The sequence below is a fragment of the Monodon monoceros genome, unplaced genomic scaffold (assembly GCF_005190385.1).
Source record: "Monodon monoceros isolate NGI ecotype Baffin Bay Population unplaced genomic scaffold, NGI_Narwhal_1 Super_Scaffold_9, whole genome shotgun sequence".
Taxonomy (NCBI): Eukaryota; Metazoa; Chordata; class Mammalia; order Artiodactyla; family Monodontidae; genus Monodon; species Monodon monoceros.
The window spans coordinates 37,061,456-37,087,119 of record NW_021703786.1 but is presented as its reverse complement, the minus strand read 5'-3'; the positions used below and the strand labels follow the sequence as shown (position 1 = coordinate 37,087,119).

Genomic DNA, 25,664 nt, shown 5'->3' with positions numbered 1-25,664 from the left:
CCTGAGAAGCAGTGGGGGGACGTGTGCAGTGTCTGCTCAAGAGACGCCAGTGAAAGCGCTGCTGTCATCGACCCTCCTGGGCCAAGACTTCACCGCAGGAAGCGCGAGCCCAGGGTAACATGATGGATACGACTGTTCTAGAGGAGGATCCCTGGAGATCCGCATGACTGTTCTAGAGGAGGATCCCCTGGAGATCCGTCCTCTGAGAACCACAGCTGGGATCCAGCATGACGGGCTGTCAGACAAGCTCCATTTTAATCCGCTCCAAAACCAAAGGTTGAAGTGAGAGCTGCAGGAAAAAGGAAAAACTCCGAGGTCTGTCTGGATCCCATTTTCAACACAACACACACTGTCCTAAATCCTAGAGTCTTGATGTTTCAGAAGAAACACTGGCCCCCACGGAGAGGCGTGGACTCACAAATCCCAACCCTGGCAGGTCTGGAAGGGTCTGGTCCTCCCACCCTGCCGTCGCCATGCCTCCCCTTTCTCAGCCGGCACCGTGAGAAGCCGCCCCGGGATGGCAGGGCGCGGGTCACTCAGGGAGCCGTTTACCGCCCCCCCCCGCCCCCCGCCCCGTTGAGACCCGGATCCAGAAGCAGGAACGGCACATCCCTCGGCGCCTGGCGGACCACTCCTGTCTGTGGACAGAAGCCCGCGACACCCACTTCCAGGCTTCAAGTAACAGCCGGAAAATGAAGCTCATTCAGGTGCCTCGACCCAGGACAGCACAGCCGTGGAGGCCTGAATATTTTAGATCTAATGCCTCTGAGTTATGGGCTTTATACCTTTAGATACCAGAATAAACTTGATTTGAAATCGGCCTCAGGGGAAATTTGTTAAAGAGAAATAAAGATGTTAGATGGAGCCTAAGGTACTTTGCAAAGTCGCTCTTGCCACCGGCGCTCACGAGGCCATGAATCTCCAGATAATCTGGCGGGGGCGGTGGGGGGGGACTATTCCCGCCCCCCTCGTATCGATGCCCCGACTCCCCCATTCCTCACCACCCCCCATCCTGGAAATACCACTTCTTCACTCACCCTCTGCCCCCTGTCGGCCTCTGAGAAGGAAGGGAAGCCGAGAGCTGGGCGTGCGGCCCTGGACACGCTGCTGTTCTACTTACTGTCCCCATTTTACAGAGGAGGAGACTGAGGCGCCAGGGAGTGCTATAAAGAGCAAGTGGAGAGAGCCAGGACTTCAACTCAAATCTGGTTCCAAGGTGCATGCTTTCTACTGACATGACACCCAGCCCAGGGCTCACCAGGACCCGGCCACTGGAGGAGCCAATTTGGCAGTCAGCTGAGTCTATTACCGTTTGTACTCAGCAAGTGGTTTAACTCCTCTGTGCCTTGTTTTCCTGCCCCAAACGGCCTGGAAAACCCCAGGCCCCGCCTCCGCGGGTGAGGATGAGGTGAAGCACGGAAGGCCATCCGCACAGGGCCTGATGTGGCTTCTCCACGTGCGCCTGCCCTGAGAGGGAAAGCACTTTGTAACGTTAGCCCCAACCTTAAAAGGCTTTTGTCCTCGACGGACGGGACGTGCCCAGCTGCCTGTGTGTGGACAGGTGTGTGGGTGAGTGGGTGCCCGGAAACTCCAGCTGGACGACCAGTGCGGGGGTGGTGGACAGACAGGCATGTACCGCCCAGGGCCCAGCCCAGCCCCAGTGGGAGAGAGAAGCTGCCTTCTTCTCCAAGTGCATGAGCTTTGCTCTGCGCGGACAGGCACTTCGGGTGTGACCTGCAGGCAGGAGCAGACGGGGCAGATGACAAGGCCCCGGGAGCAGGAGGCCTGGCCTGCCCAGCCTGTCAGAGCCACGAATGCCACGAGCCCTAACTCACAGGCTGCTGCCAACGCTCATTAATAAATGATGGAAAACCACTCAGCAAATGCCGAGCCCGGAAGCGGTGCAGTGCGGCCCCCATGAACCCAGCCAGGCAGCCTCTGGGCTGTGAGGCCGGCACGAGATCTCTCCTGACCAGTCCACGCCCGGGCCGGCGACCCCAGGCCAGCTGCTGACACGTGGGGCTGCTGGACGCAGGGGTGGGCATCCCCTCGGGGGTCTCCCTGCGGAAGTTAGAGGCAGCCAGGTTCTGAGGGCTCCGTTTGCTGATGGGGTCAGGACTGCGGCTGCGGTCAGAAAGGTCAGCCAGCATGCTTTCCAGATGTCTGGGGAGACGGAGAACAGAGAAAGGAGAGGGAAGACCCACAGTCCTTGCTGGGAGACCCTACCTGGCCTGGGGTCTGGGGGCAGTGAGGTTACAGGGCCAGCAGGCTGGCTTCGGCCAGGAGGCACCCCCGATTCCATCCAGAGAGCCCGGCCCTGTTTCAGCGCCACAAGCCCCCATCCCTGTCCCCATGTAACTGGATTTAGGAAGACCTCCTGGGGGACAGCGGGCTCTGCCCAGCGGGGCGCATGTAACTTTCCGGGCCCCTGAACCTTCTTTCATAAAGGGCCTCCTGGTGTCTCCACAGACAAGGACCCCATCTTCCAGAGGGTCCTGCGTGAGTCACGTTTCCACCTATGGCCCAACTGAGACAGAACCAGATTTCGTTGGGACCTGAAGTTTGTGTAATTAGACAGGTCCTCTTAAAGAAAAAGAACACACAATTACAAATACACAGAATCCGGGACTAGGGGGGGCCCTGCAAGGGAGGACCGGAAGCTTTGGCTTCTGAAGCCTCAGGGTAAGCCTACTTCGCGCTGATCTTGTCGAGAGAAAGCAATGCAAACACCACCGCCCCCTCCCAGCTGTCACCTGTTCAGGAAGCCCCCACTAGACCGGTGGTCTCTACGTCAGGCAAATGCACAACGAGTGATCACGCAGGAAGAAAGACACCTGCCACCACCTCCCCGCTGCCACTGCCTGGTTCGGCGCCTGGAGGGGACAGCTCCCGTCCCCCTGTGGGGTCAGGCCTCTGGGAAGAGGGGAACCAGGCTTCACACTGCACAGGGAGGAAAGCCTCTCCAATGTGTCTGTTCTGTTCGGGGATCTCATTTCAGCTTCACTTTTCCAGACAAAGCTGCAGTGAGTCTTACTGTCTGGGAGCAGGGGAAGGGGCAGCAGAAACTCAGAGACACTCAGGCCTGAGATCAGGCTGGAGCCCAGCCAGGCCTTCTGGCTCCGGGGGCCGGGGGCCTTCCACGTGCTCTGCCCAGCCCATGTTTTCCTTTGTGAAGGAGACACCCTTGCAAAGGGAGGGGAGGGAGCCGTCGAGCTCCTAGCAACTTCCAGTGCTTGATGGTTCCACTGATCTCATCTTCATGACACCCCCTGGAGTCTAGTATTGTCTCCCCGCTGTTGCAAACAAGGAGAGCCAGACTTAAAGGGTGTGGGGAAAATTCTCCAAGGCCACACCCCAAGTCAGGGACAGAGCCAGGGCTTCAGTTCTTCTTGGTCTCCAAGTCAAGTTCATCTGAGCTTGGTAGGCAGGATCCTAACATAGTTCCCAGAACCCCACCCCTTGGTGTGCTCCCCTCAAGTGTGGGCGGCCTCTGTGAACAGGGTGATTGGGTTGTGTTACGTAAGGCTCCACTCGCTCCACTTGGGCAGGCTGGAGGGGAGGGGAAGCCAGGGGGACACTCCTGGTGGCCTGGAAGGAAGCAGACTGTCAGCTTGTGAGCAGGGGGCCGTGTGACAGCGAGCTCTGGGCACCCCTAGGAGGCGAGAGGCCCCTAGCTGATGGCTAGCAAGAGAACGGGGCCTCCGTCATGCAGCCACAAGAGACGAATTCTGCCAGCAGCCAGTGAGCTGGGGAGAGGAGCCCGGCCCAGGAAGGGACGCAGCCCGCAGACACCCTGATGACAACCTTGGGGCACCCGAGCAGAGGATCCAGCCAAGCCGGTGCACACTCCCGGTCCGGGGCTACTGTGAGACAATCCACCTGTTGTTTTAAGTCACTAAGCTCGCGGTAATTTGTTAAGAGGCACAGGAAACAAACATATCTCTCAACCAAACAAGTCCATTTTGCCCAGTCCGGCCTTCAAAATAGCCACAGAGCCAGAAAGGAATAAAAACATTCATGTCGCCTTGGGAGAAGTATCTCGTCTCTCTGAGACTCAGTTTCCTCAATTGTCAACAGGGATAATACTGGTACCTACATCGCAGGGCTGGTGGGAAGGATCAACGAGACGACCCATATCCCTTCTCAGCCCGCACCGCGAGTTCTCAACACGCCATTGATCACAAGACTGCGTTTCTTTTGTTCAAGGTTCCCCACTCCTGGAGAGTGACCTGGGTAACACTCTGGGAGGCTGGTTAATTGGGTAGCCATTTGCAGGGTTGAACTAACTTCCCTGTATTCGCTTCCTAGGGCTGCGTAACAAAGCACCACAAACCGGAATTAAAACAACAGAAACGTCTTCTCTTACCTTACCAGGCTACAAGTCCAAGATCAAAGTGTTGGCGGGGGCCCTGCCCTCTCTGAAAGACCCGGGGAAGAATCTGCTCCATGCCCTTCCCCAGCTTCCGGCGTTGGCCAGCCATCTTCGGCGCCCCTTGGCTTGAGGCTGCCCCACTCCCGTCTCTGCCTCTGTCTCCTCGGGCCTTCTCCCTCCGTGTGCCCCTCCTCTTCCTCTAAGGATCCAGTCTGTGGCACTCTAGCCCATCCTGGTTATGACCTCATCTTAACCTGAGCACATCCGAAAGGACCCTGTTTCCAAATAAGGCCTCATTTACAGCTACCAGGGTTAGGACTTCATCTATCTCTCTGGGGACACAATTCAACTCACGCCGCCCCCCAGTGCTAAAGGTGCCGGGAGTGTGAGTCCCTCGGCACCCTCCTGTTCTCTTTCATCTCCTGCCTCTTCAGTGCCTTTCACGTGATAGACCCAGAAATGGGCAGCCTCCACCCAGGGCTTTGTAGGACACTGTCCTGGAGCCGTGAGGAGCCCCCCTGAGGTCCCGTGCTGCTGGGGACCCTCTGAAGAGCAGTGGAGACCGTGAGCTGTCTGCCGCTGCCCGACAGCTGCAGGGGCCAAACGAATCACGGAGGCGACGGGAGACGAGGGCCCCGGTGCCGGGTGGCAGGCCTCGCGGGAGGCCCGGCCCGAGCTGCAAAGTCGACAGGCAGAGGGGGCAAAGCCTCCAGGGGTGGAGCTGGATCTCTGAGGGCAACAGGGGAGCTGCTTCCTCTCTTCAGAGGAGAGAGCGCCGCCGATTCTGGCGGCCTACCCCTCTCGCGCGCGCGGGGGTTACAGCGGGAAGACGCGCCCGTCCATCCGGTGGCTCAGCTGAGCAGCCCGGAGAGGTCGCGGGGCCCGGGGGACAGAGGGAGCCCTGCGCCCGGGCGCTTGCGCCCCAGCCGGCTCCTCCCGACGGCGCGGGTGGGCTGCAGGCGGGCGCCGTCCTCACGCCGGCCCGTGGCACTCGTGCGGTCAGGCTGCGTGCCGGCGGGCTGGCGGCTGGGGAGCCCACCCTCAGCAGAGCCTACCCTCAGCAGGCCCGCGCCTCCGGGAACCGCGCGCCCAGGCCCCTCGCCCTGTGACTCCAGGCAGCTCTGCCCGGGGTGGGGGGGGCGGGGGGGGCTTGGGACGTGAGGGAAGGAAGTGGTCTCGGACAGGGTCTGCGGCAGCCGCTGCACCACTTCTGGGGGTCCAGCCCCGCCCGGGAAGTCCCTCCCTCACTGGGCCCTGCTTCCCAAGACCCAGACGCTTGCTGAATGGCCTGGCCTCTGGCGAAGACACCTCCTCCTGCCGTCTCTCCACTGTCGGGCCGGCAGAGCCGCCTGTAGCGATTCACGTCCGGGCGCCCCACGGTGCCCGCGTCCCTTCTCAGCTCTTGCATCACCTGGGTCGTCTCTCCCTCCGTTACATTTCCTCTGTCTAAACACAGAGTGGCTTCTGTCGTCCTGGATGGAGCTCGACTGAAAGAGGAATGAAAACGGCAAAGCACTTAGGCGGTACCAGCGGCTCTTAACGTGCACTGTCCCCTTGCGTTGGCACGTGGGTAGAGGCTGGGGTTGATATATGGATTCCATTTTGCAGACGAGGAAGATGAGGCTCGGAGGAGTCAAACAGCTTGCCCCAAAGAAACGTCCGCTTGAACCCAGTTGTAGTGGAAAGAACACGAGCCACGGGGCGAATCTCATCTTACCCACTTAGCAGCTGTCTGTCTGCAGGCAAAGCTACCTATTCTTTCCAAGCCCCTGTTTCCTAGTTCCAGACGTGTCCATCACCCCAAATAGAAACCTCGCACCCATTAAACAGTTACTGCCACTCCCCTCTCCTCCCAGCCCCTGGCAACCACTAACCTGCTTCTGTTTCTACGAATATGTCGGACATTTTGTATAAAATGAATAACACGATATGTGAGTGTTGAGGGTTGGATTGTGTCCCTTTCCTTCCAAATTCCTGTTGTAGTCCTAACTCCCAGGACCTCAGAATGCGGCCTTATCTGGACATAGGGTCATTGCCAAGACAGTTAAGACGCCCATTCGGATGGGCCCTAATCCACATGACTGATGTCTTTATAAAAAGGGAGCATTTATACACAGACACGCGCACACAGGGCGAATGTCCTGTGAAGAGGAAGGCGGAGGTCAAAGGGCCAGGGGACACCTACGATCGCCGGCGGCCCCTGCAGCTCAGGCAGAGACACGGAGAGACGCTCCCGCTCCCTCCGCGCCTCAGAAGGAACCAAGCCTGCCGACACCTTGATCTTGGGCTTGCGGCCTCCAGGACCGAGACAATACATTTCTGTTGTTCAAGCCACGAGGTGTGGCACTTCGTTACAGCAGCCCCAGCTTCTGCGCCTGGCTTCTTTCACTTGGGATGCTGTTGACGCGCTCATGCGTGCTGCAGCGTTTCTTGTCACTGGGTTCCGGGTCCTCTGGGGTTTCGTTCTCGAGCGTTGAGCGCCACAGTCCGTCCCAGCGAGCACTGCGGGACAGAGGCGTGACCAGTGTGGGGAGGCAGCCTGGAGACCTCCGTGAGAAGCCACGCCTACAGGGGCCTGGGGGCAGAGCTACCCCTGTCCTGCTGAGACACAGCTCCCAGCCCGCACGCACGGCTCCTCTCACTGCCCCAGAGAAGTTTCCGGCTCTCACCCTGCATCCTGGGGGCGGAGGTCTCCCCGTGTGATTGGTGGTCAGGAGCTTGGGCTCAAAGCCCAGGGCCAGCCCTGCCGTTTACATGCTCTGCCGCTTGGGAGAGTTACTGTCAGCCGCTGTGCCTCAGTTTCCCCATCTGCGAAATGGGGATAGTTAAATAGTGGAGAAATTAGTTAAGACACGAGAGCCTTGTACGGTCTCGTACAGACCAGCTGCTGTAAGGGGCCCTGCTGTTCCCCTCGTGTGCCCTGTGCTTTTACCCTGGAGCTGGACTTTTCATAAGGTCCAGCTCATTAGGTCCTCTTTCCTCCCAGGTGTCCCGTCTTGCTTGGTGACACACCATCCACAGTCACCCTGTGATGGGCTCTTCCCCCGCTCACCCGTCCATCTCCAAGATGGAACTCACATGCATCCTCTTCGCCATCCCGTTGTCCTCCTTCAGGGCTCATCACCCCTGGTCTGGACTCTCCCCGCATTTTCCCAACAGGTCTCCCTGCCTCCAGCCTGGGTCCCTCCTCCCCGTCGTCTGTCGTAGAGCCACAGAATCTGGGTGTCCGAGGGCCGAATGCAGTCCCCTGACATGTGCGAAGGACTCCAGCTTCGGGCCCCGCCTTCCTCCTAACGCTGGCTCCTGGGCCTCTTCCCATATTGGCCTTCGGTTTCAGCAGACCCAAAGTTCTTTGGCTTTCTAGAACACACTGTGTCCCGCGCCTCTGCAGTGCCAACTTGGGATGTGGGAGGCCTGTGCCCATGCTGGTGCTCTGCCTGGAAATTCTCCTCCTTCCTGTTTCTCAGTGGATTCGTGCTCATCTTTCAAAACTGGCTCAGGTGACCCATTGTCCAGAAAGACTCCTGTGACCGCACCCCGTGCCACGGAGGCTGCCCCCCGCCCGCTCTGTGCGGCTGCAGCTCCCTGCCGCGTTTCCTCGTGGATGTGTTACGGATCTGGCTGTCCCTCTGTCTTCCCACTCCTTACTGGACACTGACTTCTTCGAGGAACAGGGCTGGATTCTACTTTTTACCCAGGTGCTCAATAAAATGTCCTCTGAATGAATAAAGGACGAATAGATGAGTGAATGAACTTGTGAACGAACGAAGACGCGTGACTCTGCCTGTTCAGCTCCCCCTGCCTGCAGACTTGTGCATGTTCTGCAAGACACAGACCAAATGTCACCGCCTCTGGGAAGCCTTCCCTGACTTCTCTGTGGAATCAAGAGGCCCATGACAAGTTTCTCTTAATTAAGGATCCCAGAAGAGCCCTACCCACTTAAGAGCCACCCAAGGGCAGGCCCCACCCTATTCAACATGATAGCCAGAGGGATCCTTTTGGAATCCGGGTGGAAGCCCCTCAGGCCTCTGCTCCAAGCCCTCCATGGCTCCTCCCTCAGAGTAAATGGCCAAGTGCTTGCCAGTGGCCATGGTCCCCTCTCTGACCCACATCTCCTGCTCCCTGCTCAGCCGCTCAGGCCTGGGACAGGCTCTGGAAGGGCCGTGACACCTGCTGTCCCTCTGCCTGACACAATGGTCCCCGAGGGCTCTCCCTCCGAGGCCCCCCTAGCCACTCTGTCATCACGACCTTCACCCTGACACTCCTGGTTTTTCTCGATTACTGTGTGTCTCCCCTGTGACAATACAATCATTCCGTGTATTGTTGTCTGTTTTATTTATTTACTGCTGTGAAAGAAAATTTCCCCACCACCTGAAAGGCTGCCTGGTAAGTAGCAGGCACTCAATAAATGTTTGTTGAATGAATAAATGAATGAATCTTTGGGTACCCATGACTCAGTCTGGGGTCTGGTTTTTAAATTCCCAATGAATATTTCCTGGATTTGAATAGAAACTTAAAACATACACTGGCGGAGCTCCGGGGGCCGATGGGGCAGGACGAGGGCTGGTGGCCGAGTCCCCCAGGGCAGGGTACCAAACAGTCTCTCAAAATCACAGTGGCTGGGCCAAGGGAGAAGGTGTCCCTAGGGGTCTTGAAGCTTCCCGGAGAGGCTATAGATCAGGACAGGTCCAAGTGGGAGGTTCTTGTCATTCTGAGCAGCTCTGAACCACGGAACTCGCTGAAACAGGAAGATTTTTTTCCTTTAGCAGGTCAAGCAGCATTTCCAAGAGGCCAGGCACCAAAATAATAGCGGAATGAATGAATGAATGAATCCTTGAGTCCTCAGAACTTAGCACGGGTAAGCACACACATTCCCAACGAGTATTTGCTGCATTGACAAGAATTGAAGAAAACACAGGCCAGTAGGTGAGGAGCCCTGGGGGCAGGTGAGGGCTGGTGGCAGGCCACCTGAGGGGTCTTTGTCACCCCAGACCTGTATTTGTCTGTTTTCAATTTTTACCGAGGCTAATATACAGGGAGAAATACGAAGAGTGCGGCTTGATGGCTGTATGTCCACATCCGTGTAACTACCACCCAGATCAAGGTACAGACACCATGTTCGCCCTCCTGGAGGTTCCCTCTCGCCCCACGCCCCGGCAGCCAACCCTCACACAGGGAGCCACACGGCTGACCTCCATCATCCTAGATTAGTTCTGCCTGCATTTGAACTTGATATGAATGGAAGCATACAGTAGGATCAGACTCTGCTTTTCTATCTGCCTTTTGTGAGCCGGGAGTCACCACGTGAATGCCAACAATCGCAGTCTGGGTGTGAAAGCCTGCTGACAGGTGGCATCCCCTGCAAGATGTGGGTTCTGGGGGCTTGAAGTGCACACTTACTGCCTCCGTAAAGGAGCTGTCTTGAGCAGAACAATTTTCACCTTCTTTGCTGAGAGCACCCCGTCTTAAGAACCGCCCTCGGTCTGACAGCTGAATCTTTCCTTTCCAGGCTGCATGAGTCAGCCCCAGGGCCCAGCATCGTGCTCTGTTCTGGTCACGATGCTGTGCCCACCTCTTCCCAGAAGCCTGCCGTGCCAGCCCGGCCCACAGCCAGTGTCTGGCAACCCCTGGGCTGCGCCTGTGGGGTGGGTACTGCTCTGTCTTCACACCCAGCCCTCCGCCCCCGTCACCCCCGCCCCCAGCGTCTGTGTGGCCCCTGGGTTCCGGACCCTGCGCTACCCCACAGCCTCTCCTCAGGGAGCCTGAGGCTGCCTCTCTCCCCAGCGTGCAGCGGGCACGGGAGGTGTCAGCAGCGGGCTGCAGAAAAAGCTGGGGGCGGGTTTTGGAGTCAGAGACTGGGGCTCAGCTGCTGGCTGTGTCCCAGGCGGGTAAGCCTGCCCCAGTCTCCCCACTGCCCACACAGGAAGTGTTACCCTCACTACGGTGCACGGATGAAACAAACTGCAAAGCGCCTGCATGTAAGAGATATTCAGATGTAACAGCTGCAGCTGCTACAGCCCAGGCACGAGGAGGGCGAACCTGGAGCTAGACCGCGTGGGTCTGAATCCTGATCTCAACACGTGCGGGCTCTGGGGCCTCGGGCAGGTTGCTTAACCTCTCCGTGCCTCAGTTTCCCCGTGTACACAACGGAAGTAGTAATAGCACCTCACTCATGGGGGGCTGAGGATTAACTAAGTCAGTCCATCTAGCTATCTAGCCGTCTATCTAGCTACCTGGTGCCTGGGACAGTTCCTGGCACATAGTAAAGGCCGTGTAGGTAACAGCTCAAACTATAACGAATAGTTCAACAAATAATTAAATAGTATTAAATCATGGCTGTTATTAGGATGACATAACATGTGGAAAGTTCCTGAGATAATACATGTCATGCTTGGTACACGATGAGTGCTCACCAGATAACCCTTCGTGCTTTGGGTCCTACACGGAAAAGTGGGCGGGAGGGTGTGGGATGGACGAACAGGTAACCGGGTCTGGGGAACAGGGCGCCGTGAGGGCTGAGCAGGGCTGGCCCGGCCACCTTCTGCTCGTGGGCAACTCGACGCCCCACCTCTGATAAGGAGAGGGTCTCCTCCGGGTCTCTGGACCCCAGCCCCTCCCAGAGACCTTTGCACCGGCAGGCACGCCCCAAAGGCTTGTTGACTGAAAGCCAGAAATGAGCTAGAGAAAGCAGCCAGGTTTAAAAGCAAAAAGCAAGAAAACCAGGTAGATTTCCTTCCCGATCCTCCGGAGAAGGGGAGACCAAAGGTGGGCATAAACACCACTTCCGAGAAGATGAAGGGCTTTCAAGGCTGAAGATGAGTGCTTTGTTTTCAGCAGGAAAGACTGAACAAGAAGGAACAGACATCACCATCAGAGGCACAGAGATTCTGATGAGATTCGAGAAACAACTTTCTGGTTCAAGTATTGGCCATCTCAGCCACAGACGCCAGATGTGGACCTCGCTGGTGCTTTTATCTTAACCACAACTGCCGCTAATGGCTAAAAGCAGCATTAATGAGCAACAAGGACCATTAACCTGGCAATGGGGACTCCCGGAAGCTGATACCCCAGCGCCCACTGGCATGTGACCTGTCACCTGACTCACTGGCACAAAGAGCAGGGTGTGGTTACAGCAGCAGTACAGGTACGGGTCACAGTGGAAACTGTCTTTCCTCCAATATCCGCCAGGCACAGATCTTTTCTAAAGAATTTACACAAAGGGAATTGGCAATGGAAGAATTCTGAGACGGAAGAACCCTTTATTTTAAAGCATTTGAGGATTTTTTGGTGCACGGAGTGTGCTTAAACTTGCCGCAGGGCGATTTTCAGGGAAAAAAAGCAGAGGCTTCTGTTCAAACTTCATTGGATTCATATTTTAAGAAACCTTGGCCAGTCTGGCTCAGGCAGAAAAATTCCCCCAAAGGAAGATTTCATGGCCAAGCTTTTATATTAAGTACTTGGTTGTACATATGTGATAAAAGTTTGTGAGAGCATATATCTGGGTTTTATTTGCTTTTCACTTACTGTTGCAGTCACTTTGGGCACTTTTATTACGTGAGATGGATGTCTAAGAATGGAAACCCAGTGTGTAAATTGTGCTTACGGGAAATAAAGATTTGATGGTGGATGGCTCGAAAAGGCTTTCATCCAGCAATCAATTTGGTTATAAGTGAGGGGCGACCCGAAATAAAACACTGACAAAAGGTGACTGGGCGTGATGCCTGGGGCATGTTCCTGGATGCAGTTAAGGAGACAGAGAGCAGACACCCCGGATGCTGAATGAACATACTGAGACATTCACCTGTCTGTGGGCTGGAGACTGGCCCTGGTGCTTTTTAAAATTAAATATCAGGTTCAGGTATTCCCACCCCCCCCCAAACAGGGTAGAACATTAGAAAAAGAAAGAAGGAGATAAGATAAAGCACTCAGACTTCCCATGATCATCATTAAGAAAAACCATTTTGGTGAATTTTTTCCCAATATTTTTTTCAGGCCTCGGAGAACAGCCATAGCCATAGTCACATCTATTTTGTACCAGATAACCTTTAGAGGTTTCACATCTGTGGGTTTCTGACTCACTCAATTTGCTATTTAATAGAATTCTCCTCATGTTTAATAACCCTCCTAATAATCGCAGAGTTAAAAGAATACATTTTTATCTAGTAAATGTCACAAGAACTTTCAAAAATCTGCCTTGAACAGGAAGGAGGAGAAGGATTCTGTGCTTTAAATACGGCAGACTAGAAAGGAAAAGGGAAGAAATAATCAGAAAGGCAAGTTAGAAAGAAAGAAACAGAAGGCGGGGCGGGGAGAACTGGGGGATGGGCGGGAACAAAGGACCTGGGTTTCGGAGGAGGGGGTGATGGTGGGGACAGTGGGGAAGGAGGCAACCCAAACAAGGACCCTGGGGACACATCACAAACAGCCACTGCGTGGGAAGAGGGGCTGACCAGCGTGAAGGTGGGGGACAGGCCAGGGGCCCGCAGGCAACGCCCCGAGAGCCGGATCGCCAGGGCCGCGGCCACGGGCCACAGGGGCGGCCGAGGCGGGAGAAGGAAGCCCCTCCCAATGGTTAAGCCGGTGCAGCCTCTCCACCCCCCAGGCGTCTGGCCTTGACTCGAACGCAGGAATCCGTGGGCAGAAAGATAACAAAAGCTATTTTTCATGCAAGAGGAGTTGGACATCAGGGGAAATCAGAGCCCCTTTGTATGATATGCCAAACTGCTGAAGCGAGCAAATGTCTCGGGCGAGGGCTCAGATGCGAGCCGGGAACAGCACGCTGGCCCCCGGGAGCCGGCGTCAATGTGCGCTTGTTATCAGCGGCGGAAGCAAGCCTGGGGCACCCTCCCCACACTGCGCGGCCAGACGAGCTGGTGACACGGCCTTGGCTGGACTGTCCGGCCCCTGGAAGGAAGCCTGGGTGTCCTGAGATGTCCTCGGGGAGTCCCGTTCCCCTCTCAGCTCGCGGTGTGGTCTGGGGTCTGCGGATAAGCCTGATGCACCCCTAGAGACCCACCCTCACGGTGGGCCCTCCCGTAGCCCCAGGTGCAGGGCAGCCTCTGGGGCGTCGGGCATGTGTTCCAGCCCCAGGCCAAGCACCAACAGCTCACCTCTCCCTGCCCCCCCGCCCCCGCCAGCAAATCTGCACAGGAGGTGTTGCTAACGTACCCATTTTGCCGAGAAAGCAACTGAGGCTCAGAGACGGTGCAACGGCCGGTCAGAGGCCATTGGGAGGTAGAGCCTGGACTCAAAGCCCGACGCACCCGGGCACCGGGCCCTCCGCCCCACGTCCACCAGACGTCCTCCGAGACGCCACTAATAAGCGCTGCTGTGTATTTCGCGCCTATGGCGAAGCAGGTGTACGCAGAGCGCTGTGAGTGTTTTCCACTTGATCCTCCGGATGACCCTAAGAGACAGGCCTTAGCGGAACCCCTGGGAGCAGGCCCTGACATCCGGATGTGTTCTGAGGCTCTGTCCTCACTTTGCCGCTTCTCCCTTGGCTTCCCCAGCACCCGACAGTAAGCTCCCCAAGGCCTTTCTGTACCCACAGTGTCCAGCACGAAGGCAGGCACTCGGCAGGTGGCCCATAAACGCTAACAAGGTGCTCTCCCATCTCCAAGGCAGCCCTGGCCCTGCGTACTGTTTGAGGGGGCCCTTGGAGGAAACAAGAGAGAGGTGGTTCCAGTAACACCCCCTGCCCCCACCCCAGCCACCAACTTCTGTACAAACTCAGGACCCTCCAGTCCCAGCTTCCCCGGCCCACCCTTCCTCCAATCAAAGTCTTCTCTCGGGACAGAACAGGACACCCAGGCCTGGCTACGGAATTTTGGGGGGGTCCAGTGCAAAATGAAAATGGGGGTCCTCTCGTTCAAAAATCATTAAGGATTTCAAGATGGCGACAGCAGAGCGTGAAATGACGCAGAGGTGCCTGAATACAGCCCTGGTGACACCAATCGTTCTATATCCTTTGCACGTGACCCATTATTAGGGTCTGGGTTTTTTTGTTTGTTTGTTTTTTAACATCTTTATTGGAGTATAATTGCTTTACAATGGTGTGTTAGTTTCTGCTTTATAACAAAGTGAATCAGCTATTCGTATACGTATATCCCCATATCTCCTCCCTCTTGCGTCTCCCTCCCTCCCACCCTCCCTACCCCACCCCTCTAGGTGGTCACAAAGCACCGAGCTGATCTCCCTGTGCTATGCACCTGCTTCCCACTAGCTATCTATCTTACACTTGGTAGTGTATGTATGTCCATGCCACTCTCTCGCTTCATCCCAGCTTACCCTTCCCCCTCCCTGTGTCCTCAAGTCCATTCTCTACGTCTGCGTCTTTATTCCTGTGCTAGGGTCTGGGTTTCTCTAGGGCAGTCTTGATTTAACATTTTCTGGATCGTTCTCCCTTCTACTCCACCATCTCCCCACCAAATCTAAGAATGCCAACATTTCAGGATCTCAGTAACACTTCCTACATCATATACAACATGAGAGAATCTGTCCTCTGCTCTTTTGTCTAGAACTTTGGTTCAGACAATACAAATGCCCCAGTGCCATTGGTCCCATCAGGGAACCGAGACACTGGGGTCAACAGGCACAGCCTGACATCTCATCACAAGGGGAGCTGTTTCCATCCATCAAGCAGGTGACCGCCATGTCCCTGTGTCCAGGCCAGCCCCGCCTCCACCCTGCAGAGGGGGGGCCTCAGCCTTGTGCACTCAGCCCATCTGAAGCCGAGGAGTCTCCTGTTCCCCCACCTCAGGACACTCCTCTTTGGTTGTGTCTTGGGGAGTGGCTCCATCGGCTGGGGGTGTCTACCGCTGTATCTCCGTTTTACAGATGAGAAAACAGAGAAGCCAAGGAATCTGCCCAAGGTCACAGAGCTAACACAGGGCAGAGCAGTATTCAAACGCAGGTCTCGTTGACTTCCCTGCCACACACCCCGCCCCTGTCCCATTAACCATCACGAAGACTTGGTTCAGAGATCACCCGACCTGACTCTTCTGTACAGTGAAGCCCCTGGTGGGAGGTGTCAGAGGTGTGTGGGGCTAGATCTGTGGAGCTTCGCAGATCAGGGAAGGAGCCTGACTTTATCTCAAGTGGGATGTGGCCCCATTGACGGCCATCGAGCTAGGGAATGACGTGATCTGATTTCCATTTTTCCAAGCTCTTTTTGGCCGTGTGTGAAGAAGGGCTAGCATGGGGACGGGAGGGAGGGAGGGGCGGGAAGAAGGGTCAGGACACTACTTGCGGCATCCAGGCAAGACATGACAGCGGCTGGGAGCCAGGTGGAGGGAAAGCTGTGGGTGGGCCTGGGTGGTCTGTAAGGAATCCCAAGGGGATGTCGCAGGAAAGGCGTTTTTTCTCATCTCTGCGGTGGCCAGCTCTGGGATGAGCGCAAAGCAGGTCATCAGTGTGTCCTGAGCACGAACGATCAAGTGGGTGGGAGAGGGGACCGGCTGATTCTCTGGAGGTGAGAACAAGCCAGCAGCAGTGCATCCGACAGGTGAGGCTGCCACCAGCATGCGGGTCCTCGCTGAGGTGTCAGGGTGAAAAGAGGCCAAGCCAAGTGTTTCCAAGAAAATGAGCCCGAAATCCTGTACCCTCTGCAGCGCCTCTGTGGCAGCACAGCCACCGTGCTTGTCACAGCACTTTCCCAAGTACCCTCTCATTGGGTATTCGCACAACCCTGGGAGGGCACAGGAGGACAGAGGGAAGAGGGGGAAGAACAGATGCAAGGAGACAGGAGGACGGAGGGAAGAGGGGGAAAGAGGGAGACAGAGGTAGAGAGGAGGGAGGTTGGAGGGAGGGATGAGAGACGGATGAAGGGAAAGACAGGTGTCATTTGCCCATTTGACAGCCAAGCAATCAAAGGCTCTGGGAGGTTAAGGGATACCCAGAAGACTGTCCGGATGTTAGTCACAGAACCAGAACCAGGCACAGGTCTCCTGACTCCTGCCCCAGTGTTTCCACACCCGGCACCCTCTCCTCCTTTATCACAGCCCTGATCCCACAACACTGGAGGTCACAGCTGTAGCCCCGGTGCCTGCCAGGAAGTGGGATGGGGGGAAGCGCTCTGGGCGCTGCCTTGGTGCTAGATCCTGTTTCGACTCTTAATTGAGAGCCCTCTGGTTCTGATTTTATGGCTCACAGAAGCCATTCAGGGTGGTTTTGCCTCTGAGAGGTGATGAAAGAACACCGTGTTCTACAGTGGCCTGAACATCCCCGGGGACACTCAGCTTCCTCCATTCCCAGACCCTGGAGGCCAGTGAGCTGACCTGCGGCCTCACTCAGCTCAGCTGCAAAGGTTGGGTGACTTATTTTTTCTGGGAAAACTTCCAAGTTTCAGGAAATATGGAAGTAAGGGGAAGGCCATCACACCTTGAAAATCTACAAGATGCCAGGCGCCATGAGGGTTATTTTACATGCATTTTCTCATAAAACCTTTACAACAATCCCAGGGGTTGATTCAGTGATGGCTCTATTTTACAGTGAAGGAACCGTAGTTCAGAGAGGTTAGCTAACTTATCTGAAGACACACAGCTGACTAATGGCAGAGCCTGAACTCAAACCCAGGTCCATGTGACTTCAGTGCTAGCCACCTGACACTGCCACTTCCATGTGGAGTAACAGAGGTTGGAAGAAGTGAGCTGAGACAAGCGCGCGGCCCCTGTCTGTCTCCCCAGGGCCAGGAGGCTGATGGCGGGTGAGCTAGGGAGGCGAACAATTTTGAATAATTTGTTTTCCTTCCAGGCTCTGGAGCTGGGCTTGAGTCCAGAAACTCCCCTGGGCCTCTGCACACTCTCTTTTGTAAATGGGGCAATGGCGGGGCAGGGGGTTGTAGCGGGGTGGGGGGAGGACACGTAAACGGCACTTGCTGGGCACCTCTGCCTCCGTGGGCTTGGTGAGGTACGAGGCACAGAGGGTTGGATGCTGTGACAGTGGGGACCTTGCTTTAGGTCTGCAATCGCGGAGGTGGGGGAGGGGAGTGACGAGTGGGGGAGGGGCGAGAGCAGCTCCAGTTAGAAGCCCTTTCAAGCCCCCCTTTGCAGCTGGGGGACAGAATGCGCAAGGAGCCCGAAGAAAGAGCTGGGGTTAACTTTTCGGAGGACGCTGACTTGAAGGGCAGATAGAAGTTTGGTGTGGGTAGGCGTGGGGGTGATGGAGAGGTCCTGATGTTTTGGGAAGCAGAATCAGTCGGAGGGTTCTTCTGACCCAAGCCATCTCCGGTTCCAGCATCCCAACAGGGCGGCTCCCCTGCCTCCATCCTGGCTCCGGGGAAGGGGGAGGGGCGGAGGAGGCCTGATGCCAAGGCCAGGCATGGCTAAGTGTGAGGTAACACCCCGCATCCTCGGGCCAGCTGGGAGCCGTGGGCCTCTGAGGGGAGGCACCGTCTGCTTTGCAAAGACCCTGGAGCTTCATTTGGAGGGTTGTCTGGACCCCGGCCCCGTCCCGATGCTCAGGGAGTCCTCGAGATGCCATGGGGCAAGGACGGCAGAGAAAGGCCCAGGGGGAGGGAGTCCCTTCGTCCTTCTGTATTTCTTGCTGCTCACCTTGTGCTACGGTGGTTGCTAGATGCCTGGTCTTCACCCAGGTGCCAGCCCACAGGGAGGCTGGGCGGGCAGAGAGCCCTAACCAGGCAGCCCCAGACCTCCTTCTGCTCCCGGCTCTGTCACTAACCAGCTGTGTGACCTTGAGTAAGTCCCTCTGCCTCTCCAGCCTTGGTTTCCTCTGCTTGCAGAGTGGAAGGATCCAGCCACATCTGCAGTGCCCACCCGTGTGGACACCTGCTGGGGCGTCACAGGCAGGGTGAGCTGGGTCACCTGCAATTCACGACTCTTAAGAAAGGAATGGAGCCGGGTACCAGTTACATCTGCGGTCACCTGAAGCAGATGCCAGGTCATCCCCTTAATAGAGATGCTCCCCGACACCCCCTTCCCCCCGAGGTTCCGTGTGTTTTCTCGAAGGAAAGAGAAATAAGTGAAGTTCCTTTCAGTTGCCGGGAATCAGGTCAGCCCTTGCCCTCGACCGAAATGGCACTTCCCTGAGAGCAGCGGTTCTCGATGGGGGGCACTCTTGCCTGGGCCCCCTCCACCATCCAGGAGACCTTTGGCAAAGTCTGGAGACGCCTGCGGTTGTCACAGCTTGGTGAGGCGGGGCTGTAGCTGACTTCTAGTGGGTAGAGGCCAGAGACGCTGCTAACCTTCTACAACACACAGGGCAGCCCCACAGACAAAAGGATCCCGTTCAAAATTTCCAAGGTACCGAGGGTGAGAAATCCCGCCCTGTCGTGAGGGCAGCAGTGGTGAACCCACAACACCTGGACGGGTACGAGCTACCCTGGTTCCCCTAAGCTGTGCTCTACAGAACTTTCCGGCACACTTTTGGCTGTGGGGGGCTGGGCAGTAGTGTGAAAACCTGGGACCCCTACGGGCTCACACTTGATTTCCTCTCCCAACCCCGCTCCTTCTTCCATCTTCCCCATGTGGACAGAGCACCGCTGTCTTGCCAGCTACCGAGCTCCCGGTCCAGGCAGTTATGCTCGATCTAGCCCCCGCCCCAGCCTCCCCCCCACGTCCCCACATCTCTGCTGCTGCCACTTGGCCCCAGGCTTCCAGTCCGGGCACCTGCAGCAACGCCCACACTGGCCTCCTGGCGGCCTCCCTGCCTCCTAGAATCTCCGTTCTCCACAGGTAGCCAGCGGACTTCCTGAAAACGTAAATCAGACCCCAATGCTATCCCCTCCCCTCCCCAAGCACAGATCCCTTGTCATAAAAAGCAGATAAAGCAGGGTGCTGACCCTGACCTCGAAGCCTCTCCCAGCCCCTCCGCAGGGATGGAGCCCCACACCCCCCGCACCCCCCCTCGCGCTCCGCCACCTGCACCAGGTTCTTTCCTGCCTCGCAGCCTCGTCTGCCTCTTCCTCTTCCTGGAAGCGCTCCCTCCGGTCCTTCTCTGACACCTCCTTCACGGCCCTCTGACCAGTGGCCACCCTCCCCGGCCTCTCCCAGCGCCCCCCGGCCCGGCTCTGTTTCCGTCAAAACACTCATCAGTACCTGGAAGCGTCAGCTACCCCATTAGAACTTCGGCTCCAAGAGAGCAGGGGCCATGTCTGTCCTGCCCACCCCTGTGACTCAGAGCCCCACACGTCTGACACAGAGCAGTGCTCCGTGAGCAAGAATAAATGAAGGGATGGATGGGTGGATGAGGCATGCCCAGCAGGCAGGTGACATATCCTTTACACGTGTGTCTTAGCAGAAATAAGGTTGAGAGCCACTGAACTAATCTCAAAGGCTCTTCCAGCTGGAGAACCCGGCTTCCTGTGGGCCACATCAAGGCCACACTGAACCTGGTTCTACCTGGAGGCTGTGGGCAGGGCTCTCTGGGGCTTGTGTGGCTGAAAGACAAAGGTGGGAGGAATATTCCAGATCAGCCAGGCCCCACTTTCAGATGAGGAGACAGAGGCCCACCAGGCTCTCTGACACCCTGGATCTGATGACCTGAGGCCCCTTCCTACTCTCTGCATCTGTTACTACGTCCTAGATATCCCCAGAGTCTTGGTCGTCTTAGCAGACTGACACCAGGAGATTTACTTTAAAGAGCTGCTGGTTTCCTACTGAGCCTTTCTGAAGCCTCTGACATGGGGCTCCTCCAAAGCCAGCTCTGCTGCAAGACCATTAAGTCAGGCTGGGGTCCACCAAGATCCCCAGCTTCTCTTCACTAAGTCAGCTGGCTCCAGCTGGGTTTTTCTTGTCAGAAGAAAGAAAAGAGTGAAGAACAGAGGAGGGTGAAGAGACAGAGCAGGACATTAAGGGAAGGTAGACACGAGAAGGGACTGCCAGGGCCCCTTCCTGAACGATGAGAGACTGGGCACCAGCTACAGAGCAGGGACAGAAGGAAGAGCAGCCCTGTCACAGACTGAATGCTTGCATCCCCCACAGATCCATATGTTGAAGCTCTAACCCCCGACGTATTCAGAGATGGGGCTTTGGGAGGTGACTAGAGAGATGAGGTCATGAGGGTGGGGTCCTCATGATAGGATTAGTGCCCTTACAAGGAGAGAACAGAGAGCTCTCTCCGTCACATGAGGACACAGGGATAAGGTGGCCGTTTGCCAGGAAGCAGCTCTCACCAGGAACCGAATTGCCCAGCACCTTGATCTTGGACTTCCAGCCTCCAGAACTGTAAGAAATAATGTCTGTGGTTTAAGCCATTGAGTCTACCACATTTTGTTATGGCAGCCAAGCTGACTAAGGCAGCCCCCTTACCTGTCCCTTCCCAAATCTGTGTGGTTCAAACAAAGGGCATCCCCTGGCTGGGGGAAAGCTGGGCTCATCTGCTTAGCCTCAACCGCGATCCAGACAGTGGCAGGCATCCCTGACACCCAGAAGCCGTGGCTATCTTAAGCCTCCTTTTCTCCACCTATAAAAGGCAGATAATTAAGATTTGCCTTGCAGAGTTGCTGGCAATTATACGAACTAATGTGAAGTCCTGCATGGAGGTTGATGTGATGGCTGTTATGAGCAACCCTGGAGGGCAAAGGAGGGCCTGCGGACGAGGGGACCAGCTGATGGGCCGGGTGCTGTGGGAAGGGAGCCTGCTCTCTGCTCGCACCCCCCTGGACCTGACTGGACAGGCGGCCTGTGAGTTACTGCAAGAGAAAATGAAAGACAGGAAGAGTGCCCAGCCCAGTGCCTGGCCTGGGGCAGGAGGGGAAAGGACGGCATTCAGACCCAAACCTCCCTGAACGGGCCTGTGTCCGGAGTGTGGGGTAAGGCAGAGCTTCCCAGCTGGCCGGTCGTGAGAGGGTTCCAGATGTGCCAGAGAAGCGTTCCCCCCTGGAGCTGGGCAGGGCCTGGGGTGGCTGGTGCCCCGGGGTAGTCACCGATGGCTGTCCTCTCCTCCCCGGCCCCCGGGGTGCAGTGCAAATACCTTCTCTTCCTCTGGGGGCCGTGGTGTGAATGAAGTTTGGGTACACTCATTGGTGAGAGATGCTGCCCGCGGCGGGGCGGGGGTGGGAGTGAGCATGATGGAGCAAAGGAGCCTCTCACTCGCAGGGGCCAGGGTCTCCCTACCCGCTCCCCAGTAGGTGCCCAGGACAGAGCTGACACAAAGCAGCAGGCCCGGGGCCACCCCTGGCACTGAAACTGCCATCTGAGGGCTCTGACCGAGCTGCGAGTGTGCTGACGGCAGCTCCGTCTATGGGGGACCTGGGTGGTGGTACTGCTGAGGCTGAACTTTGCCAGGACCCTGTATTCTGGGCCCAGAGCACAGTGACTGGCTCGCTCGGGGACCCTGGTGTCTGGCAGCCCCCGTGAGCATCTCGAGCTCCCAGCGGGCACGGGGGCTTTGCCGCATAAGCTGCTGCCCTCGGGGCCCAGAGTCTCCCCTTCCCTTCCCGTGTCTACACGAGGTCTCCGGTCCCTGGCACACAGTGCATGCTCCGGAATGCCTGTTTACCTTCTACACCTTGCCAGATTCCAGAATGCATTAGAGACTGAACAAATGTTGGTGGGTAGTAGCTTTGGTGGAGAAGTCCACAAAGATTTGTTACTCCTTTCCTGTGTCCCCAGCCTTGGGCTGAATGTCACCAAAGATGCAAAGAAAGAAGGAGGTGGGGGTCTAGGAGACGGAGGAAGCAGATGGCTCTTTGTGGTGGGAACAGGCTAGTCCAGAACGTGGTAGGAAAAGAGAGAGAGACAGACACACAGAGACAAAGACAGAAACAGAGAGAAGCGAGAAGAGAGTGTGTGTTATGCAATTTGTGTATCAGTTGTACATTCTCACTTCCAAATGCCTTCACGCTGCCGCAAGCCAGCCTCAGAGCTGGGCTCCTCCACTGGCTAGGCAAGTACTTGGTTCTATTTTTAATGGTAACCCAGAAGATGTTTGGGAAAGGGCAGGACAACACGGTGGGGAGAGCTTTGCAGTGAGACAAAGGCTCGATGCTGGCCCTGCAGCCTCCTACCTGGGTGCCTCTGGGCAAATGCCTTGCCCTCTCTGAGCCTCTGTTCCCCACGCTGCAGGTGGAGGTGAACAGGGCACCCTCTCAGGGCTGTTGTGAGCGTGCCGTGCGGTAACGTGCACAAGGCTCTGTGCGCTGGAGGACTGTGACACTTGTCCTGTAGAGGGGCAGTGGGGAGACCCGGCTTTGGGGGTGGAAAAGGGTGATGTCGGCCATGGTGAGTCTGGGAGCAGCAGGTTTCTGCACGCAGCCCTGCCAGCCTGCACGGACACCTTAAGTACACAGAAGGCTGGGCTCTCCCGACCTCAGAACATCATTCCTGTGAAACAGCCAGGGAACTGAATCTGCGGTTTGTGAGATGCCAGCAAACCCTTCAGAGTCCCACTGTCACAACTGGTGTTTTATTAGCTGCCTGCTGCAGTATATCTTCAGTTTCAGCTTAGAGGTTTGAGCTTTTCATTTTTTCCCATGAAATGCTTTGGGGTACTTTGCTAGAGAGCAGGTGGAAATAATGCATTGTGCACACAGAAGCCAATACTGAGGTGACCATGTCCCCACAGAGCGTCCAGGTCTCGGCCTGGACGCTCGCTGGCAGGTGGAGACGTCATAGATGGCAGACAGCCGTCGGACTCTGCGATGTGCTTTTGTGAGATAAGCTCGCAGTTTCCGCCCCAGCTGAAGGACTGCCAGGATGATTCTAGAGCATCCCGAGGGATCCTGAGCCAGCTCTCTCAGCCCTGGCTTGGTCCAAGGATGTCCTGGCCCTTGGAAGTGGCCTGGTTTGGCCCCCAGAACCCCTGAGCTCCTGGGGGATGACAGAGGCAGCCCAGTTCTTGGGGTGAAGTCCCCAGATGGCGGCTCCCCACCCTCCCTCCGCCAGCAGAGCCTGCTGCCCAGATCAGCTTGGGGCTCTCTTGATGAACATCGAGTGCAAACGGCTCAAGGCAGCTGGCAAGATGCTAAGTGCAGCATCAATCCTAATTAGGATGAGAAATTAATAAAGGAGGCATTCGAGCCACTCTGCAGAGGCCAGGCTCGCCGGCATGGAGGAGTGAGTTCCAATTTCGACCAGGAACCTGGAAGAAGGCCTGGGGCCCAGATGCGTGGGCTTGGGTGATGACAGGGGCTCGACTTACTGGACCACATACACAGCACCCAGTGGGGCCTGCGAGGTAGAACACGGGGGCCCAGCCGCCCTTGTTCTGTGTCTAATGCAGGTGCCGTGGCAGGCAGTGACGTGGGCACGTCCTCCAGATGAGAGGAGTAGGTGTTGGTGATCTGAACATCTGCACACCATTTTCCTTTTGAAAAATGATGTTTTTCAAAAGAAAAGAGGAGGGTGTGATGGTGGCTGTGTTTCCCAAACTACTGATTGCACATTCCTGCTCCTGGAAGACTCCACTCAGTCCGGGCAATAAGCTCCAAGTTCAAAGCAGCTTCGTTTGGGAGAGAAAGTGGGGGGCAGAGGTGGGCAGGATTCCAGATGAGAACAGGCATCATGGGGGTGAGGGAGAAAGGGAGCAAGCTCCACCTCACCTGGCGACCCTGCTTTACAGAGCCTCCTTTTACCCGACCCCAAACACGGCCAGAAGAAGGGCCATCTCTTCCAGAGCTGCCTACCAACCTCCAGGAAGACGCCACCCTGCCGAACTCTTCGCAGGGCCTGGAACTGCAGGAAGGCTGGGGGTGCGGGAGAACCTCCCCCACCACGGAAGGCGGAGCTGACACACGCGGAAAGCTTACAGAAAAAGGAGGAGGAAACTCTGTCCAAGGATTTTTGAGAGGAACCCTCCACCAACGTCCCCCACCCCTTTCCCAGTCTGAAAGCCAAGACCAAGCGGCGAACCCGTGCACAACCTGGAGCGGAACAGACCAGCCCGGACAAAGCCACCTGTTAGTCCAAGTTCCGCAGCGGGGCGGGCGGGAGGCGCTGAAGTCTGGCGCACGTCGTCACTGGAGGAGTCCGGGTCCCTCCCCCGGAGGGAGGGGTCCCCGCAGTCCGGGGACACCCAGTCCCGGCCCCCAGAGGCATTCCATCCGTACAACACCTACTGCAGGGCCCGGCCGCGCACCTGGAGGGCTCAGCACCGCGTCCCTCCTGCCGGGATCCGGTGGCCACGCCCCTCCCAGGCAGTTCGCGGTCCGCGGGTCGCCCCTGCGCGCCCCAGTTCTACTGAAGATTCCCGGCCTTGGGACGACGGCGGCGGGCTCGCTGCCCTAGTCGGGGGGGCGGGGAGACTTGGTGACGCTCCCCTCCCCACCCCACCGAGCGGGGAGGAGTGGGCCGGTGGCCCCTGGAGGAGTACGTGGCGGAGCAAGGTCTCGGCAGGCTTCAGGCTCGGGCGACCCGGGTCCCCAATCCCGCTCGGAGCCCAGCCCCCCTCCCACAGCTCGGCCAGGCCTCGAGCGAGCGCGGAGCGGCCCCGGCGCTCCCCGCCCCCGGCCGGCCCCGCCCCAGGATGGCCAGTTCCCATAGCAATCGCGCAGACACCGGTTGCCAAGCAACCTCTCCCCCAGCTCCCTCCCTCCTCGGCCGTCCGCTCCCCCCAACCCTAGCTTCCTCCCGCCCCCTCGCCAGCCTCCGCCTCCCCCGGGGGCGCTGGCGCGGCCCCTCGGGATCGCTCCGGTCTCGGGCTGCGCGCGCGCGCGTGAGTTTCGGTGTGTTTCATTGTGTCTGTGTGCGAGGGGGTGTGCGTGTGCCAGCGGAGAGTTTGTAGGGCCGGTGTGTTGGGGGCGGGGGGCGTCCCCAGTCGGGAGGGACCGCGAGGTGCTGCACAGCTGGCCGCGAGGGGACCCGCCCGCTCGCTCCGGCTCCTTTGTGTCTCGCGCGGAGCCAGGGCCGCGCCCACCCCTTCCCGGCCGGCGCCCCGAGCAGGGTGTGTGCGTGTGCGTGTGCGTGTGTGTGTGTGTGTGTGTGTGTGCGCCTGGGCGCGCGCGCGCGTGGCGAGGGGGTTGCCGAGGCCGGCCGTACCTTCGATGCAGCACACCCGCCACAGCCCCGAGTGGGTGAGGTCGCCGCGGGTGCGGCGGGGCGGGGGCCCGTCGTCCATGGTCAGGTTGGTGCCGTTGCAGATGTACGCGCTGGAGTAGAGCCAGTAGTCGGTGCCGATGGCGATGGCCATGAGCGAGAAGGCGGCGAAGGCTCCGGCCGTGGTCAGCAGCATCTGCAGCCCGCGGTCGCATCGCACCATGGTGGGCGCCTCATACTCCGCCGCCCGCCGGCCCGCCCGCCCGCCCTCCTCCCTCCGCGCGCCGCTCCGGGGGCGCCGGGGCCGGGGGGGGCCGAGGGCCGGGGGGCGGCGCCGCGCCGGGGCTCAAACTCCGAGGCGC

The 25,664-nt window shown here is 57.6% G+C and overlaps 1 protein-coding gene across 1 annotated transcript in view; it reads right to left on the bottom strand.

Moving 5' to 3' along the window:
* Window positions 1–25,536, bottom strand: part of CACNG4 (calcium voltage-gated channel auxiliary subunit gamma 4) — a 57,098-nt gene extending 31,562 nt beyond the window's left edge. The window contains exon 1 of the mRNA XM_029212962.1: window positions 25,306–25,536. Coding sequence (XP_029068795.1) covers window positions 25,306–25,525 — 220 coding nt within the window. The 5' untranslated portion in view covers window positions 25,526–25,536. The remainder of the gene's footprint in view (window positions 1–25,305) is intronic.
* Between the last annotated feature and the right edge of the window lie 128 nt (window positions 25,537–25,664).